The sequence below is a fragment of the Heteronotia binoei genome, chromosome 3, assembly GCF_032191835.1.
Source record: "Heteronotia binoei isolate CCM8104 ecotype False Entrance Well chromosome 3, APGP_CSIRO_Hbin_v1, whole genome shotgun sequence".
Taxonomy (NCBI): domain Eukaryota; kingdom Metazoa; phylum Chordata; class Lepidosauria; order Squamata; family Gekkonidae; genus Heteronotia; species Heteronotia binoei.
Genome location: NC_083225.1, coordinates 69,655,686 through 69,672,732, shown reverse-complemented (window position 1 = coordinate 69,672,732; position 17,047 = coordinate 69,655,686). Strand labels below are relative to the sequence as shown.

Sequence of the window (17,047 nt, the reverse complement as noted above, 5' to 3'; positions counted from 1 at the left end):
TTCAAAGCTACAGGGATGGTGATGGAATTCTCCAGCCTTAGAAACACTCTTCTCAGTTTCAAATTACTCATGTCACTTTCAAGCGGACCCCCTCTTTGCTGCGGATTTCTTTATGTTTGCTTCCCATTTTCTTGCATAGAGCTACAAAATCCCCCCACCCCTTTGCTTGGATTTGTGACTCTGTGTTTGGAGATCAGTCCTTGTTAAGCTTGTAATGCCAATGGCATACAGTTCTGTTGGGCATTCTGCGCATTGTAACTGGTTGTGTGGGCTTGCAACCCCACCCACAGGTTTGGATTTCTTGTGACTCTGCTTTGAGATCAGTCCTTTTAAGTTTGTAGTACTACAGTGTACCATTCTGGGCATTCTGTACACTGCTCTGGTTGTACTCTGCTGGGAATTCTGTACACTTAACTGGTTGTGCTGGGCTTGAAAGAATGCCCTCTTTCAGTTTTTACTGGAAGGATTCTCTGGATTTACATTAGTTCTCTTTAACTTTTATTGCTACAGTGACACTGGGTTTTGCTGGGCATCCTGTTCACTGAACTGGTTGTGCTGGGCTTGCAAATCCCACTTTGCTTGAATTTTGATTCTGTACTTCATATCAGTCTTGTAGAACTGGCATAGTCACAATGGTGCTGGATTCTGCTGGGCACTTTTTGTTTGCGCTGGTACTACTAGGCACTCTGTACATTGCACTGGCTCTGCTGGGCTTGCAAAAATGCCCCTGATCAACCTTCAGTTTCTTCTGTAGAGAGTCTCTCACGACCTTAGTCCTGTTGGTTTTGCAGTGCCACAGTGGCACTGATTCTTCTGGGGTTGCAACCCTCCCCCTGCATCTTCAGTTTCTACTGCAGAGATTTTCTGAGGCCTTGATTCTGTTCTGCTGGGCTTCTACTGCCCTTACTTTTCTTATCTTTTTTGCTGTCCTCCCCATTGAAAACATTGGAGGATGGGGAATGTTGTTGGGGGAGCATAACTCAGACCCTGTAGATCCAATCCTCACCCAATGTGGAGGACAGACAAAGGAGAGCCACCTAGAGGTCTCCTGTAGGTTTGGTGTCTCTAATACACCAGGGATGGGCATTCTACCATGTCATGAACCTCATTAACCAAACCAGCTCATTCAGCTTCTAAAAGTTCATGATGGTTTGTGGTTTGCAAACTGAGCACACCACAAACCATGAACCACATTTCCCCAGTTCATGCCTATTCCTATTTACACCTGTTATATTAACCACTTTACTTCTTTTCTGCACTTGAATTGGACCTGATTCTCACAACCATCTTCATCTCATTCAAGCAAGATGTGATAAATTGCAAATATAATACCAAAGGGAACTTTTATATCAAATACATTGTCTTCTCACAGACAATATTTAACTACCAGTCATTGGGAACAAAGAAAAATTACATTATGGACACATATGTGTGGATTAAACATATGTTTATTTAGAAATGTATGTCCTTTTATTCTCATTACAAACTCAAAGAATTTTACAGCATTGTAGGTTAAGCTGAGAGTGTGTGACTCACCTAAGTTCACACAGCAAGCTTCCATGGTAAAACAGAGATTCAAACCTGGATCTATCAGCTCCCAGTCCGAGCCAGCATGTTTAAATGGTTAGAGTGCAAGACTAGGATCTGGGAGACACAAATTCCTATTCTGCTAAGGAAGTTTGTGGAGTGACCTTGCACCAGTCATGTACACTCTCTACCTAACCTACCACACAGGGTTGTTGTAAAAATAAAATGTAAGCCAGTCTAAGTCCCCATTGCGGAGAAAGGAAAAGGAAAGGTCCCCTGTGCAAGCACCAGTCATTTTCGACTCTGGGGTGACATTGCTTTCATAACATTTTCACGGCAGACTTTTTATGGAGTGGTTTGCCATTGCCTTCCCCAGTCATCTATGCTTTCCCCCCAGCAAGCTGAGTACTCATTTTACCAACCTCAGAAAGATGGAAGGCTGAGTCAACCTCGAGCCGGCTACGGCTACCTGAAAACCCAGCTTCCGCCGGGGATCGAACTCAGGTCGTGAGCAGAGGGCTCCGACTGCAGTACTGCAGCTTTAACACTCTGTACCATGGGGTTCTTAAACTTGGGCATAAATCAAGTTGGTTAACTGCAACCACTACACAATGCTGGCTGGGGAGCTTGATAACTGGCTACTGAATCTGTGAAGTGACTTTGCAGAAAAGCATAATCATAGAAAAGTGTTAGCAGTGGCTTTCCATCAGTCATTGAATGAAGAACATGCACATGGAAACTGTCCCAAAGATATAGTAATCATAGTGATAGAAGCAGCTGTGTGAACCAATACCTAGAAGAACTGAAGTCTTTGTTTAAGGTATTAAGCACCAATTAGCATTTTTGATATTTTCTCATTCCTTCATTATTTTCCCTTCTTTATTCTGGGAAGCTATCTCAAACTTTAGTGAAAAGCTTTATATATTTTTTAAAAGTCATTCCAAAGAACAAGGAATTTCATACAGTTTTGCTGAGGATATCAGGATCAATTTTTTTCTTTCTTGTCCTGGAATTTTTTTTTAAAAAGGAGGGAGTCTCCTGGAAGAGCAGGGTATGTTAAAAAAAAGAAGGCAACCTGTCAGTAGCATCAGAACATAACTACAAAGAGGAAGAATGCATGCAAAGGAAGCATTTTTCACAGCGACAGATGACTTTCAGCCATCAAAATGACCTCTGCCTTGTTGCTTTACTAATCTCTGCCATGATAAAGCAGCATAACTAGGGAAAACCAAAGCCGCTTAAATCCCAACATTAGATTATAGAATACTACTGTCATCAAACTGAAGCATGGAGAAAAAACAACAACCCAGAGCCACAACTGTATTGCAGATCTGAAGTATATTCTCTGTTGCTCTATACAGAGCCTGCAGTGCAGATAATTTAGTGCTAGGGAGTGAACTGATCCCTATAGTCTCGAGAATAGTTGTAATTCTGGGAAATCTGTTTGGCAATCCTACTTAGTCTTCATTGATGTGCATTGGCATCAACTTTTAAAGAAAAATCTACTGCAATTACCAAGAACTGTGCAAGAGCATTCATTTCAATGGGGCTTATCAAGAACTTGATGGATTGTGCCTCCTGTAATCTCATTTTTTGTAACATTAGTTTTCATAGAAACAGTTTAATGCCACCTTCCCAAGAGATCTTAACATTTGGTTTACCCTAACAGAAGGAAAATTTGGAGGCATTGGGAAAAGAGGAACACTGAACATGAGATAGATCGACTCAATAAAGGAAGCTGTGGCATTCAGTTTGTAAGACTTGAGCAAGGCTGTTAATGATAGGAAGTTTTGGAAATCATTAATTCAAAGGGACACCAAAAATTGACTTAATGGCATATAATACACATGGAGTAGAAAGGTGCCATAGGGAGTGCACACCTTAACTTCAGCTTTCTTCCATTCAGCACTGAGTCAATTCTTACACCCAACCATGTATAGAATAATACAAAACACTGTTGCCAGATCAGACTGAAGGTCTATCTAGTTTCCAGCAGATGTTTCTAAAAAGCTGAGCAGCAGAACATGAAGACAGTCATGAGCTATCAAATTAATGGCTATTGAAACATCTATCATTCACAGAAGTCTTTAATTTCTTTTTAAAGGAAAAAAACCACAACAGAAGTTTCAAGTGGTTTCACCTTTCCATTGGCTGAAGCAGGTGCTCTCAGCCTTATGCACGGAGATGCTGTTCTCCCCCAGGGGAAAGATATATATTAGAAAAGGCTTTTTCAACTCAGAACTATTCTTCTCATTAGTGCCAAAAGAGAGCCCTGTCACAACTCTTAGAGTGAAGCCATCAATTAATTATGCACTGTGCCCAGTAAAGTAATGATTTCATGTTCAATTCATTTTTAGAAATGTTATTCTTTTTCTTTATTTTAAGTTTTACACACTTTTGTTTCCTCTTTTATATTTGTTTTTCTGCCCCCCCCCCACCAAGCAGTAACTTGTTTCCCCTGTTTGTGTGTGGCATTTTCAGGGACTGTGTACCCAATGTACTCTTCTTACCCGATATACCCTCCTTGCCATATTTGAGTCAGATAGGTAAAAGAGATTCCATCTCATAATTAAAATGCTCACTTGTAGGACTGGCACAGGGAAATGACTAACAACCCAAGAAAGCAGGTAATGGAAACAAATAATAGTCATAAATAACTGCAATGCATTTCCATGGGTCTTCCTATTCACATGTAATGAAAACAGGGGGCTAAGAAGTCTCTTTTAAGACAAGGTGTGGAAAAGGACATGGTTTAACTCCCTTTGTCTTTATGTTCCACTTTTGTTTACAAGTACATCCTCCCCCTGTAGGCAGATTCATGCCATTACATGATGATCACGTACAGCTGTCCCTTAGGGTCATTAACTAAAAAAGGTTATCTTTTTCCTGAGGCTAACAGCATTAAAGACTCTCATAAACATGATTAGGGAATTCCCCATGTGCATTAGAAAATCTAAATGAATACTTGGGTGTGCTTTTCCAGAGATGTTTTAATCATGCAAATACTTAAGGAAGAAAATAATCCTTTGGTGACTGAACTAGATGATCATCCTAATAATGAACAGTTGGGATGAGTGTGTGTATGACAGTTCTGTCCACTTCCCTCCCTCAGAGGCAAGGTTTTCCTTCCATTTCTTTTCCCCTTTACTGACTGAACAGCCCTAGTGGTGTGTTTTCTTCTTTCCTGAAGAACTCTGACGGTCCCACCCTGTCTCAATATGGTGTTTTACTGCTGCTTCAGTCCAGGAGCCTGAGAGAAGGGTCAGGATCGCCCTTTAACTTAAACAAATTAAAATGGCACTTTGGGGCACTTTGAAATTCAAAATAAACAAAATATTTTACTTAACATACAAACAAAAGGTCAAGTGAAATCAGGGGTTGAAATTTCTGAGGTTTCAGTATAGATAACTCTGAGGTAAAGTCAGCACATACACAGACTTTAGTTCCTATGTTTCAGGATAAGGAGAGTTTCTTAAGCTATTCACAGGTACTCAAATCTTTATGTTGAGAAGCTTTTCCTCCTGAGTTTTCCGAAACACTCCAGTACACTTTCTGATTTCCAGAAGTCTGGTGTGCTCTTTCTGGTACCCAAACCCCTTCTCTTGAAGCACCAGTACTCATCTTGACTTTTAAACTGACTCTTAGGCTGATAACAGCCAGCCAGTTTGCAGCCGCCCTGAAGAAAGCCACCCAGAAGAAGAGCTATCTGGAGCTTCCGGATGGTGCTGGAGGAAGGGTGGGTCTTGGGCGGCCAGAGAGCGTTTGGAACGCTCATGCGCCCCGCTCGCGGCTCCCCGGGTGCTCGTAAGGCACTTTCCAGCCTTCCAGACGGCTAGCTGCCACCTCAGAGCCGCCCCAGCGAGCCGTCCCCACTTTCTGAGTGGTTCCTTTTTGAGGTGGTTGGAGCGTCTCTCAGGACGGGGTAAGTGTGGGTCGGGGGCGGGTGGCAGATGTTGCCATCTGGCTGGTTTTGGGGGGTCGACTTCAGAGGCATCCCTGAGTCAACCCAAAGTGTTGGTCTGTAATCAGTCTTAAGGTCTCTAAAGGCTGTTTCTAACCATATCAGTCCAGGGATCTCAGCAATCTTCAGAGCTAACTCCCTGTTTGATTGGGTAGGGAATTTTCTTCCAATTCAGAAGTCTTTCTCTGTTCAGCTGATACTAACCAATCAGATCTCTTAAAACAGCCTGTCATTCAAGGCTCTCTGGCTCTGTGAAAAATTAACTCTTCACAGTCCTTTATCTATTTACACAGAACTTTTAAGCTTTTAAAAGTGTGTGTGTGGACCTTCTGCATCTGACACATTTAAGCCACCAGGGAAACCCCAGCACTTCTCTGGATTAATTTGGAGAACTCTAAGAGTAAAATCTTTCTGTCCAGAGATTCCAGTACTAATGTTTCATGCTGAATCTCCATTAAGGATGTGTTTCTGCTCAACAGAATACAGCTGGGAGATTATATGCTTTTGATTCAACACAGAACATGATTTATGCTTACTCTGTTTCAGGTTAACTTTCATTCAGGCTTCTCAATTTTGCAAATCTAATATGACATCCTGAAATATTACTTTTGCAGCGTGGACAAATGTCAAGAAAATTATCCATCTGTGTTCCAAATAGCACCCAGCTGCACTGTTGCCTCGAGTAAGATATGTCTGATGTCACTCAAGCAAACAGAAGCATTCTGTTTCTTCCCGAGTTTAAACAGGTGATAACAGTGCTGGTTAAGAGACAGCATGTTTATTGTGTGCAATGGTAGGCTGCTAGTTCTGCCACTGAGATTTGCCAGTGAAGCTTTATCATATCTAGTAATCATTATGGCATTGCTTTGCCCTTCCTGAAAGTAAACTAAGAACGTGTGAATGTGTTTTTACTGCAAAAGTATTTTCACAATATGTAAAATGGCCAACAATATCATAACATGTCATAACAGCAGTATTCTACATGGGAGACTATGACCTGTTGGCCCACCACCTGACCAATGTAGGAGTTCAAGGGGTAACCTTGGAGTGGACTACCTCAGTTGTCCATTATTAGAAGAGAGGGTATCTCCCTGACACCCACTGATGTGTGGGATCCCCCAAAGGGCAGTCCTCTCTCCTATGCTGTTTAACATCCATATGAGTCCACTCACCCAGCTGGTATGGAGTTTTGTGCTGGGTTGCCATCAGTACGCTGATGACACCCAGCTGAATCTGCTGATGGTTGGCTGTCCCACTGCTGCCCCACTAAATCTGGCTGAGGGGTTGGAGGTTGTGGTTGGATGACTCCAATAGAACCAACTGAAATGGAATCCATCAAAGACGGAAGACCTGTGTCTGGGTGGGAGCAAACTGAGGCTGGGATGTCAACTCCCAGCTCTTAATATTGTATAATTAAACCTGGCATCAGTGGTCAAGAGTCTGGGTATGCTTCTGGATACCTCCTTATCTATGGAGGCCAATGTACCTATGGAACTGCCTCTCCCAGTATGTCCCCCAAGAGCATTACTCTCACAAGACCAAAACTTATTGGTACTCCTGAGCCCAAAAGATGTCCATTTGCCTCAACCAGAGCCAGGGCATTATCATCCCTGGCTCCTGCCTCGTGGAACTCTATCTGGAGACATCTGTGCCCTATGGAATCTTGGACAATTTCATAGAGTGTGTAAAACAGAGACGTTCCATCAGGCTTATGGTTGAGGACAGCAACAGTTTTTGCCATCTCATCTGGTCTATGACCCTGCCCTTAGAGGGAGTGACCATATGCAGGATGCCATCCCAGACAGAACATCCTTGCTGGTTTTAAATTTATTAGCTGGTTTTAAATTCATTTAAAATTTTAAATTTATGTACTGATTAGCTGGTTTTAAATGTATTTATGTGCTGATGTTTTAACTGAATTCTATTTAAATATGTTGTACACTGCCCTGAGTCCTCCAAGGGAGGGCAGTTTAGATATCATCATCATCATTTTAAAACCCACTATAGGGCTATATGATCCAACAATATAAGTGGGACATTTCCAGTTCTGTCTTTAGGATCTGAATTCAGAGGCTGAAGAAAGTTAAAAGAGAGGAATGGATTAGGGTTGTCAGGGCCCTTCCTCTTGCTGGTGGGCGGATCTGGGGCAGTGTACAACAGGAGATCCGCTGGTGGGCGGATCTGGGGCAGTGTACAACAGGAGAGGGCAGGGACATCCACGATACCTGATATCACCCAGAAGTGATGTTATCGTGTCAGTGACATTGGGGGGGGGGCATGGGGGATCCATGCCCTCCAGCCCTTGCAGAGCAACCAGCCAAGAGGCCAAGGCAGAGGGCCCAGCCTGAAGACCACTCACCAAGCCCAGAAGCAGGAGCAAAGATGGGAGTGTGGAAGGAAGCTCTGGAGTGAGGAAGACAGCAGCAGAGAGCCCTGGCAAGCCTGGGAACTTGGCAGGGGGTGGTGAAGAGCGGGAGGACCACAGAATTCCCAGTCATGCTGGAAAGTGGTGCCTCTGGCAAAAGCAGCACTCCAATGAAATAGACACCAAGGAAACAGCTCCCCAAACCGGTGGATTTCCCACCAGACCTGGGGAATGACAACCCTAGAATGGATAAATTTCTTTTATCGTGGAGATAAATGATCAAAGAACTGATAGCAAAGCTGTTCTTTTAGGGGTTAGGGAGGAGAGTACACAGATACTGCAAATCAACAATTGTTTATGAGAGGAAGCCTTGAATCCTTAATACACTTAAGACAAATGTGCGCATTCTCACATAATAGCTGCAAACAGTTCACCAAACAATTAAGTAGCTAATGGAAAGGAGGGGGAACAGAGCCAGAGAGGGAAGAATTTAGAAATTATGATTAATTTTCTCTGTTAACAGTAAGTGGACTTTTCATCTTCGAGGCTCATTGCAAATATTAAGCCATTAATAACCCAATGAAGCATGTTAACTATCTTATGAAATGTATGCTGTGTAGATCATTTGCACAATATATGCTTACACCTTACTATCCCCCCCCCCCTCGCCTTACTATTTTAAGGCTCTTTATCATTCTGATTTTTTGCATGTGTCCTGATTAACTGACTCTCATTGAGAAAGTGTACTGCAATTGCACATGCTAAGTTAACCAAAGCCTGCCTCATGTAACGCATGCTGCTATGCATTGTATTTTAAGATCCATAAAGTTAGTGTAAGCTAGGAAACCCACTGGGCTCTTTTGAACCACATTAATACTATAATACTAGGTAATTTATAAGTAAGTAAGTAAGCAGCAGCACTGAAGTCAAGGGGAGGATCAGGTTTATGTGATTTAAATTGAATTATTTTAGAATTTTAAACGTATTTTAATTGCTCAAATATTTTAATGCTAATGTTTGCCATCTTGTGTACTCCAATTGGGTGAAAAGGTGACTTTTTAAAACAAAAATTAAATAAACAAATATTCCATCAAAGGCAGAAAATCCCTATTTAAGATGTTTTTCTGACATTCTAAAACCAGAATTCATCACTCACAGGAGAATAAGAGGAGCTACTCAGTGCAGCTATTAAAAGAGTGGTTCCAAATTATGCAGATGTGAATTACTAGTGCAAATCAGTATAGGGTTCCTGGATCTTTTCATGTTTTTCTGCAAAGCTAGCAAGTTTTGTTTTTCCATTACTAATCTAAGAAGAGCATGAATTTTGCAAGGTGAAGGAAGCAGATTTTTCCCCACCCTGCTGTGCTTAGGCCTCATTAAAGTATAAATAAAAGAAACAAAAATAGTATATTCCTGTTATGTTCTGTGATATAACTAGGGTTGCCAAGTCCAATTCAAGAAATATCTGGGGACTTTGGGGGTGGAGCCAGGAGACTTTGGGGGTGGAGCCAGGAGACATTAGGGGTGGAGCCAAGATCAAGGCTGTGACAAGCAGAATTGAATTCCAAAGGGAGTTCTGGCCATCACATTTAAAGTGACAGCACACCTTTTCAATTCCTTCCTTCCATAGGAAATAATGAAGGATAGGGGCACCTTCTTTTGGGGCTCATAGAATTGGACCCCCTGGTCCAACCTGCTGTTTTTATACCTTACTTCACATTCAAAATGGCAAAAATAGCTATTAAAATAGTTTCTAGCAATCTTGTGACACTCTATAAAGGAAAAGCTCCTCTACTGTGAATGTGAAACAAGAACTCTGAGGGCACAAAATAGGGCACAGACTATTTTCATATAACTCTTCATTTACATAGATGTCAAGCTAAAGTTGCTTATTGCCTATTCTAATGTTAACCCACCCACCCCCCCCGCCCAAATATTAACCAGCAGCTGGCAGAAAACAAACAGCCCTAATCATGCCAGAAAGAAAACATGTTTCCAAATCTAAAACTTAAAATAGCCCTTGGCCTACTATATACAGAAGGAAATATAGGAAGAGAGGCATAGTTAAATTTTAAAAGGCATTGTAGCTTCCAAACAGATCACTATCGTGTAGCACACAGAAAAAACCATAAGAGCTCTGTGTGTGTGTGTGTGTGCTTGCTCTCTTCACATACCCCCATCTAATTTCATCAAGAGACAGGCATCTGTGTTCATGGCTGACAGTCACAGATCCCAGGGACGACTGATTCCGCGCTGAGGTGCCGTGGCGAGGGCGACGACTGCGCCGAGGAAGGCGCGGGGAGCCCGGTGGAGGCGAGGAGGGGAAACTTAGGGAGCGGAGGGCGGCGCAGGGAGAGCCACCGCTGAGGAAGCCAGGGAGGCAGGTCATAGCCCCGGGGACTCTGGAACGTCCTGAGGGCGCCGGAGCCGCCACAGACCGAGGCCAGGCAGCCGCGAGCTGGCCGACCCGCCTTCCCTCAGCCTGCGCCTCAACGGCATGGCGCGCTCTCTCGAACAGAGCCTCAGCCACTGCGCATGCAACAGAAACCTGCGCGTGCCGCTTCACACACGCACGCACACCTCTTTCTCAGAACTTCCTTCTGCAGAGTCAGATTCGTTTCTGAATCTGCAGAAGGCGCCGTTTCCCTCCCCTCCCCCCGCCGCCGTTTTTGGGGGGAGCGGGGGAAGAGACTGGAAAACCTGGCGTCTCCCGCCAGAGCGGGAGGATTGGGACCCCTAGATATAACTCACAGTAAAAAATAACATGTACATCTATAGGAGCAGGTTTACCTGATACTATACAGCACTTTCCCATTCTTGGAAATTCTCAGAAGTTTGTTGTCTGTGGTAACATCATGGAAGTTGGCTCCCTTTTCATTGGCAAAGAATAAATCAGGTTTCCAAATAGAGTCCAACATAGATGGATCCAAATCCAAGGAGTCATCAGGGTATTCACTGTAGGCAAGACGTGAGTCGTTCCATTGCTGCCTCAAAAAAATGTTCACTCTGTAGTCCTACAGAAATGTCACACACACACAGGTCATTAAACCTCTAGTCCAGGTTAGATTTCATAGTGCTTTCAGACTCTGAGACTAATACTGATGACCGAATTATCAGGTGGGGTGTCACCTTTATCTTTGAAGACAGATATCATGGGGATGATACAGACATTTGTTTCTGAACTTGTAAAGAACTGACATGTTGACGTCATCTTAGTTTCCTTTGGGGAATCATTTTTGTGAAACAGCACCCGTATGAAACAAATGAAAATGAACTGTGTCAAAAATACTAGTTTTAATGGGTTCCTTTGAATGTCACACCTGCCTGAAAGTTAGAGAGGGTTTATGGTTAGGTAAATGACTGTATCACAGATGTATTTCACCCTCTAACAGATGAACTTCATTGTCGTTTCATCCTACTGCAAGAGTCCATCTGAGGATATAGGTGGCAAGGGACAGTCCCCTCCATGTGTTCTGACAGGGAAAGGAATGACATCTTTCTCAGATCCTTTCTGTCATGCTTAGCTGCCCTGGGCCAGCCAGGTTTAATTCTACTCAAACATGCTGCCTATTGTCTCTCCTCACTCATTCCTTCTGAGTACTCCCCTGGTTTGTCCAACTGGATGAACCTCCTTCCTTACCCTCCATCACCGGAACACTTCTACTTCCTGTGTGGCTTAAAACTCAGTGGTATTCCTAGGACATATCATGTTCCAATCACTGTCACGAGAGCTTCAGATGACAGTCTCTTTCTCATGGAGACTGCAGGTAGGCAAACTCTCCCTTGGCTCCCAACTAAATTAGCACTGCTAAGTTTTCTCTCCCCCTGCCTTCAAAATGGATGCTGTTTCATCTAAATAACTCCTTTTGTGAAACTGAGATAGCAAATCCATAAAATGGTAATCTAGTCAAGCTCTTTTAAAATAACCGCACAGCACCAAGAGGCAAGAGCTACATTTTCTGAACCAAAATGATAGGCACATTTTATATTAATTCCAGCCATAGCATTAACTATTGTGAAGATATAGGTTTTTGGCAAAATTGCTACTGTTCTAGATCACTTCCTTTACTTCATGAATGGGCTTTTTGTTTAGCTAAAGTCCAGCAGCCAGGCTATGATTTCCATGCCAAATTTCTACTCTAGTTCAGAGTCCGAGTATTTTGACTTGTCAGAGGCAAGTAGGAAGTACCTTCGTGGTGGCAAAGGTACTTGGGTGCTATAATAGAGCTGCTGATGCCTTGCCTTCTTTCTCTGCTAGGCTCAACTAATCCAACAATTATGCAGGCTGAGTCGAGTGGAATGGGGACAAAAATCTTGATACCAAGCAGCACGTACTTACCCTGCATAATAGTCCTAATACAGTGGATGAATGTACAATGTACACTTCAATCCATTTACAGTGCACACTTTTTTTCTTTGTACATGTATTGAGTTATTTTTACATTACATGCACATTATACACACAGCTGACTGTACAATTTAAAAATTTGTCCAAGTATTGGTCCCTAGTTTTATTTTTGATATGTACAGGAATGCGCTATTTTATGAAGAGTGTGTGTGTGTGTTCACTATAATGTGTGAACAAGACTATCCAGAAAGGGATGAAGTTTGAATGTGTGGTTTTTGACGGTAAAATGGCAGGCAAGGAAAAGTCTTTCCTTGGATATATGCCACCACTCAAAACTGCAGCTACCCAAGCTGCTTTTCGTTAGGGAGAAATGTCACTTGTAGTAGTGACATGGCATAGTGGTTGGAGTGTTGGAGTAGGACCTGGGAAACCAGGGCAAATTCCCCCTTTCACAGAAGCTTGCCGAGTGGCCTTGGGCGAGTCAATCTCTCTCAGCCCAGTTTACCACACAGGGTTGTTGTTGAGAAGATACAATGGAAGAGGGGAGAAACATGTATTATATCATATACTATAGTACAGCTGGATATGATATAAAATGCCTTTTTTCATTTTGATACTTTGGAAATGCTTTTCTTTCTTAGCACTGGATGATATCGGGTTATTTAACAGCCACTGATTTAATTTGTTTTGGCTTCTAACTCTGATTTTAAAAACCAAAAGAAAAAATACCAACAATATTTTGGAAACATCTTTGTCTTTTGAGGGGGGGGTGGTATGTAAAAAAACAAGCCACAGATAAAATGTAACCTCCAAAAAAGCTGAACATATTTTTTTAAACTAAGAATAATTCAAAATATTATGAACTATGTGTCAAATCCCAAATCCAGAAATGATATTGTCCTCTCTTTCACACAATTAGTTATTGTTAAATTGTGACATTAGCTATATCTAAAACCACAAACAACATGCTTGCAAATAAAAAGGGCTGCATAAAAATGAGCCTGAAGTATAATTTCATATTTAAGGAGGGTGTGTGTGTGTGGAAATAATCTTTACTCCTGCAATAAAAATATTTATGCATGGAATGAACAATCTGCAATTTACCACATATTTTCTAACATCAGAACAAATGATCACAACAGTCCAGTCGTATTTAAATTACTGCATACTGTTGTGGGAGGTCTCACAATCTCTTTCTACGGAACCTTAATACAGAACCATCAAATTCTGATCTGAGATCCCCCCCTTTTTAAATTTAAAATGATATGTAAATGATACAGTTATAGGCTCATCACATTACATATCTGAAGCCTTACTTAAACCTTCATTATAATACAAACCAACATCTCCAACCCTCTAACTTTTATAACCCCACCAACCCCATTTTATAACCTTTTATAATCCCAACAACTTCTAATCCAAACTTCATTTCTCTGATTGGATTCTTTTGGGACATTCACAAACATTTTGAGACCTGCATCAGTTCGCTTCTCAAAATAGTAAGTGTGAATGAACCAACTGTATATATTTCAGCAAATTATGGGAAATTTGCCCATTATTATAACCCCACTTTTTGGTGGCTTGGGAGACTACGACTTAAGAGCTGGATCCTACCAGTTAAGTCAGGAGCCTTGCTCTCCTGGATGAAAATTTTCTTTTGGAGAAAGACTTCTTCTGGAGAAAGTCTCCAGGAAGGAAGAGCAGGGAAGTTTTTAAATTTCTTTTTAAAATTAGAATTTGAATAAAATGCAAATATTCATTGTACAATCTCACTCACAATATATTTATTCTAAGTTTAGGCTTTTAGAATGTCACCATTTTTGCAATAGCCTTTTTAGTGACAGTTAACCATACAGTGGAGAGAAAAGTAAATAATTTTTATAAACAAGAATTAACAAAATGTTCTTGTGATTTCTTGGTAATTTAATTCCTATCATTCAAATGATGTCTAAAAGTTATTTTCTTCCAGTATAAGAAATCTGCTGAGATCTTAGTGCACTTCTAGAATTTATTATGGTTAAACTTAATCTGTGTGGGGTTAATTTGTGCAGGGTTAAATAGCACCAACAATATGTTGTGATTATTTCCTCTCATTAATGCATACAGCAATGGCTAGATTTGTGGTAAAAAAACCTGTTTTCTAGTCCAAATCATTAATAGTTGTGCCTAACATCTTTTCATACTTTTATTTAAAGTGAGTCCTCCAGCAATTTTAGAGGAATAGAGCTGTAGCTCTCCTTGTTAAAGTCAGCTTTCAAATATTTGCAAATACAACTTCCTCTTAGTATTCTGAAAAGACCTGAAATGTTCAGTATCTTCGGGGCATTCTGGTCTTCTGAGTCACACAGTGCAATCAAAAGCAGAGTCCATTGAAGTCAATGGTTTTAGAAAAATATAACTCTGTTTAGGATTGTACTATGGATAATTTTATACTGATTTGCAGTCCAATAGTATATCCATAAACTGTGCTGTGAAGCTCAGTCTTTTGCATCCAACCTGTCAAGAAGACCATTCTGTGAAAACACCGTAACTTCTATAAAGTCATGTTTTCATATTACCCAAGGATGCAGTTCTATTTATCACATAATTAAAGTTATGTTGGAAAGCAAAGCAGATGAACAGTTATTGATGTCTGCCTTTAGAAGGATATTATAAACATATTTCAAAGCTACTCATTAAAGAGGTGACTTTGGAAGCTCACATTAGACATAGGAACAACACTGAACTGAGCAGTGCTCCTTCAGTGCTGTCTGCAGGTACTACAAACAAAGCACACAAGGCAGCCAACACTCTTTGTTTGAACTACAAAGTTTAGCCTTCTTTTGTTAGCAGAAATGCAATAATGAACATTGAAAAGGCACACATTAACATATTTGGTAGACAATAAAATGCAACAGGGGGACTTCATCAAAGCAATGGAGGACTCTGATTAATGCAATCAGCATTGGGTCGTGCAAATATTTTCATTGAATGCCATCTTGTAAAGTTAGTGACATGCAGGATTTTTACTGTTTCACATTGTGCCATTCCTTCTCTCTCAACAGATATGCCAATGGAAGGTTCTGGGATACCCCTGCAGAAACTCATGCCTAGGTTCACAGCACTTTCTCCAGAGAAATCGATTAAAGGGACAATTTACAAAATCTATGCAGTACATAATTCATATTAGGTGTCATTCTCAAAATATTTCTCTTGTGTGCACTTGCATATATTAGGAAGAAGTCACAACAGCTTTCGAATTATGGACTGGTTCTTTTTCACACTTCTGCTTTTACATCAGCATACTTTGTCAGGGAACTTAGGTTTTCTAATGTCATGTGAACCTATTAGTGACTCTTCAGATGTTGTTTTGGATCTAGCAAAACATTTCCATAGTGTATGAGCCCCATTATTTTGTCATCCCTCCCACTACAGCCCCAAATGTCCCCAAAATTCTGCTTGTGAAGGACAGGATCACCAGGAACAGCAGAAGGGTCATTTGAGACTGAAGCAGGAGCTGAGAGGTGAGAAAACTGCTTTCTACAGGTAAAAATCCTTCTGCCCATGGAAACATGGTGCTGGATCCAAGCCTCTGTGTCACCATCTACTCAGGAAGTCTGAAGGCCCCCAGATATGCACTGGTTGTATTCTGTGTGACTCCATGATTACCTTCACCAAGAAATTATAAGGTTTTGAATCCAAAAAAGATAGCTTAGGCCCTAAATTGGACCCCTTGAGATGTCTGACATAATGTTCAGACTCAGAAGAGTTTCAAGTGGAGAAAACAAAGGGCATAATTTAAGACCATTCAGAGCAAAATAAAGTTAAACTGTTAGCCAATGTTCTGCCTCCATAAATTCCTTGCAACTTTGCCTTTGCGCTAGGAGAGGAACGTGCAGCGGTCATTAAGCCCTGCTTCAGATAAGGGCTTGTTTAAACTCTGGACTTGGTCAGATTACTTTCCCTGGGAATTCTTCTCAACACACAGGGGTTAATCCCTCACCCTTCTCTGGAACATGTGCTCTGGTTTTATTATCTGGTCTTGCTACCCACTACATGCTATTGAGTAACTGTAACCGACGCTCAGGGCCTATCTGGGGGTCTTCAGACTTCCTGAGTAGATGGTGACACAGAGGCTTGGATCCAGCACCATGTTTCCATGGGCAGAAGGATTTTTACCTGTAGAAAGCAGTTTTCTCACCTCTCAGCTCCTGCTTCAGTCCCAAATGACCCTTCTGCTGTTCCTGGTGATCCTGTCCCTCAAAGCCAGGCTCCAGCAGTGCAAGCCTTAATACTACAGCCTCTCAACCACCTAAAATTGTTGTGGTTTTTTTTGTGAATAGTGTTGAAATAGCATTTCAGAGAAAGGCCCCTTGTTGCGATATCACGTGGTTGTGTGTTTTTAAATGCACTTCAATGGCCACAGGAAGATTTGCAAGCAATCAGTGCTATATCTGTGGCACTGAATTGAAATAGCAGCAAAAGAATAAAAGCCCCTTTGATCTATGCTTACGTGATGGTGTTCTATTTCTTCATCCTTTACATTTGGGGCTTCTCTATTTTAGCACTTACATTAAAAATGAACTTGCTCTTTTAGGAGTGCTGTTGATCCTGCCTGAAAACAGGTAACTACACATAGTTTAAAACAACATTTAAATCAACTAAGCTGCACATCTGTTATTGTCAGGGCACCATTTTCTTGAACTCTACAAAAAGAAAAACCCTGTGGGTGTGTATGGGGATGAATGAGTGGCAATTCACGGCAATGCAGGAGAAGCAACTGCAGACACTCATCACTGCTTATATTAATCCGTGTTGCCTCAAGGGTTCAAACTAAGGACCATACTAGCTGTGCTTGTTTTAAAAG

The 17,047-nt window shown here is 41.4% G+C and overlaps 1 protein-coding gene across 7 annotated transcripts in view; it reads right to left on the bottom strand.

Moving 5' to 3' along the window:
• The window catches only part of GLRA2 (glycine receptor alpha 2), a 209,318-nt gene that overhangs the window by 156,116 nt on the left and 36,155 nt on the right, over positions 1 to 17,047 (bottom strand). For all 7 annotated transcript variants that reach the window (XM_060233988.1, XM_060233991.1, XM_060233989.1 and 4 more), the window contains one exon: positions 10,644 to 10,867. In XM_060233988.1, coding sequence (XP_060089971.1) covers positions 10,644 to 10,867 — 224 coding nt within the window. The remainder of the gene's footprint in view (positions 1 to 10,643; positions 10,868 to 17,047) is intronic.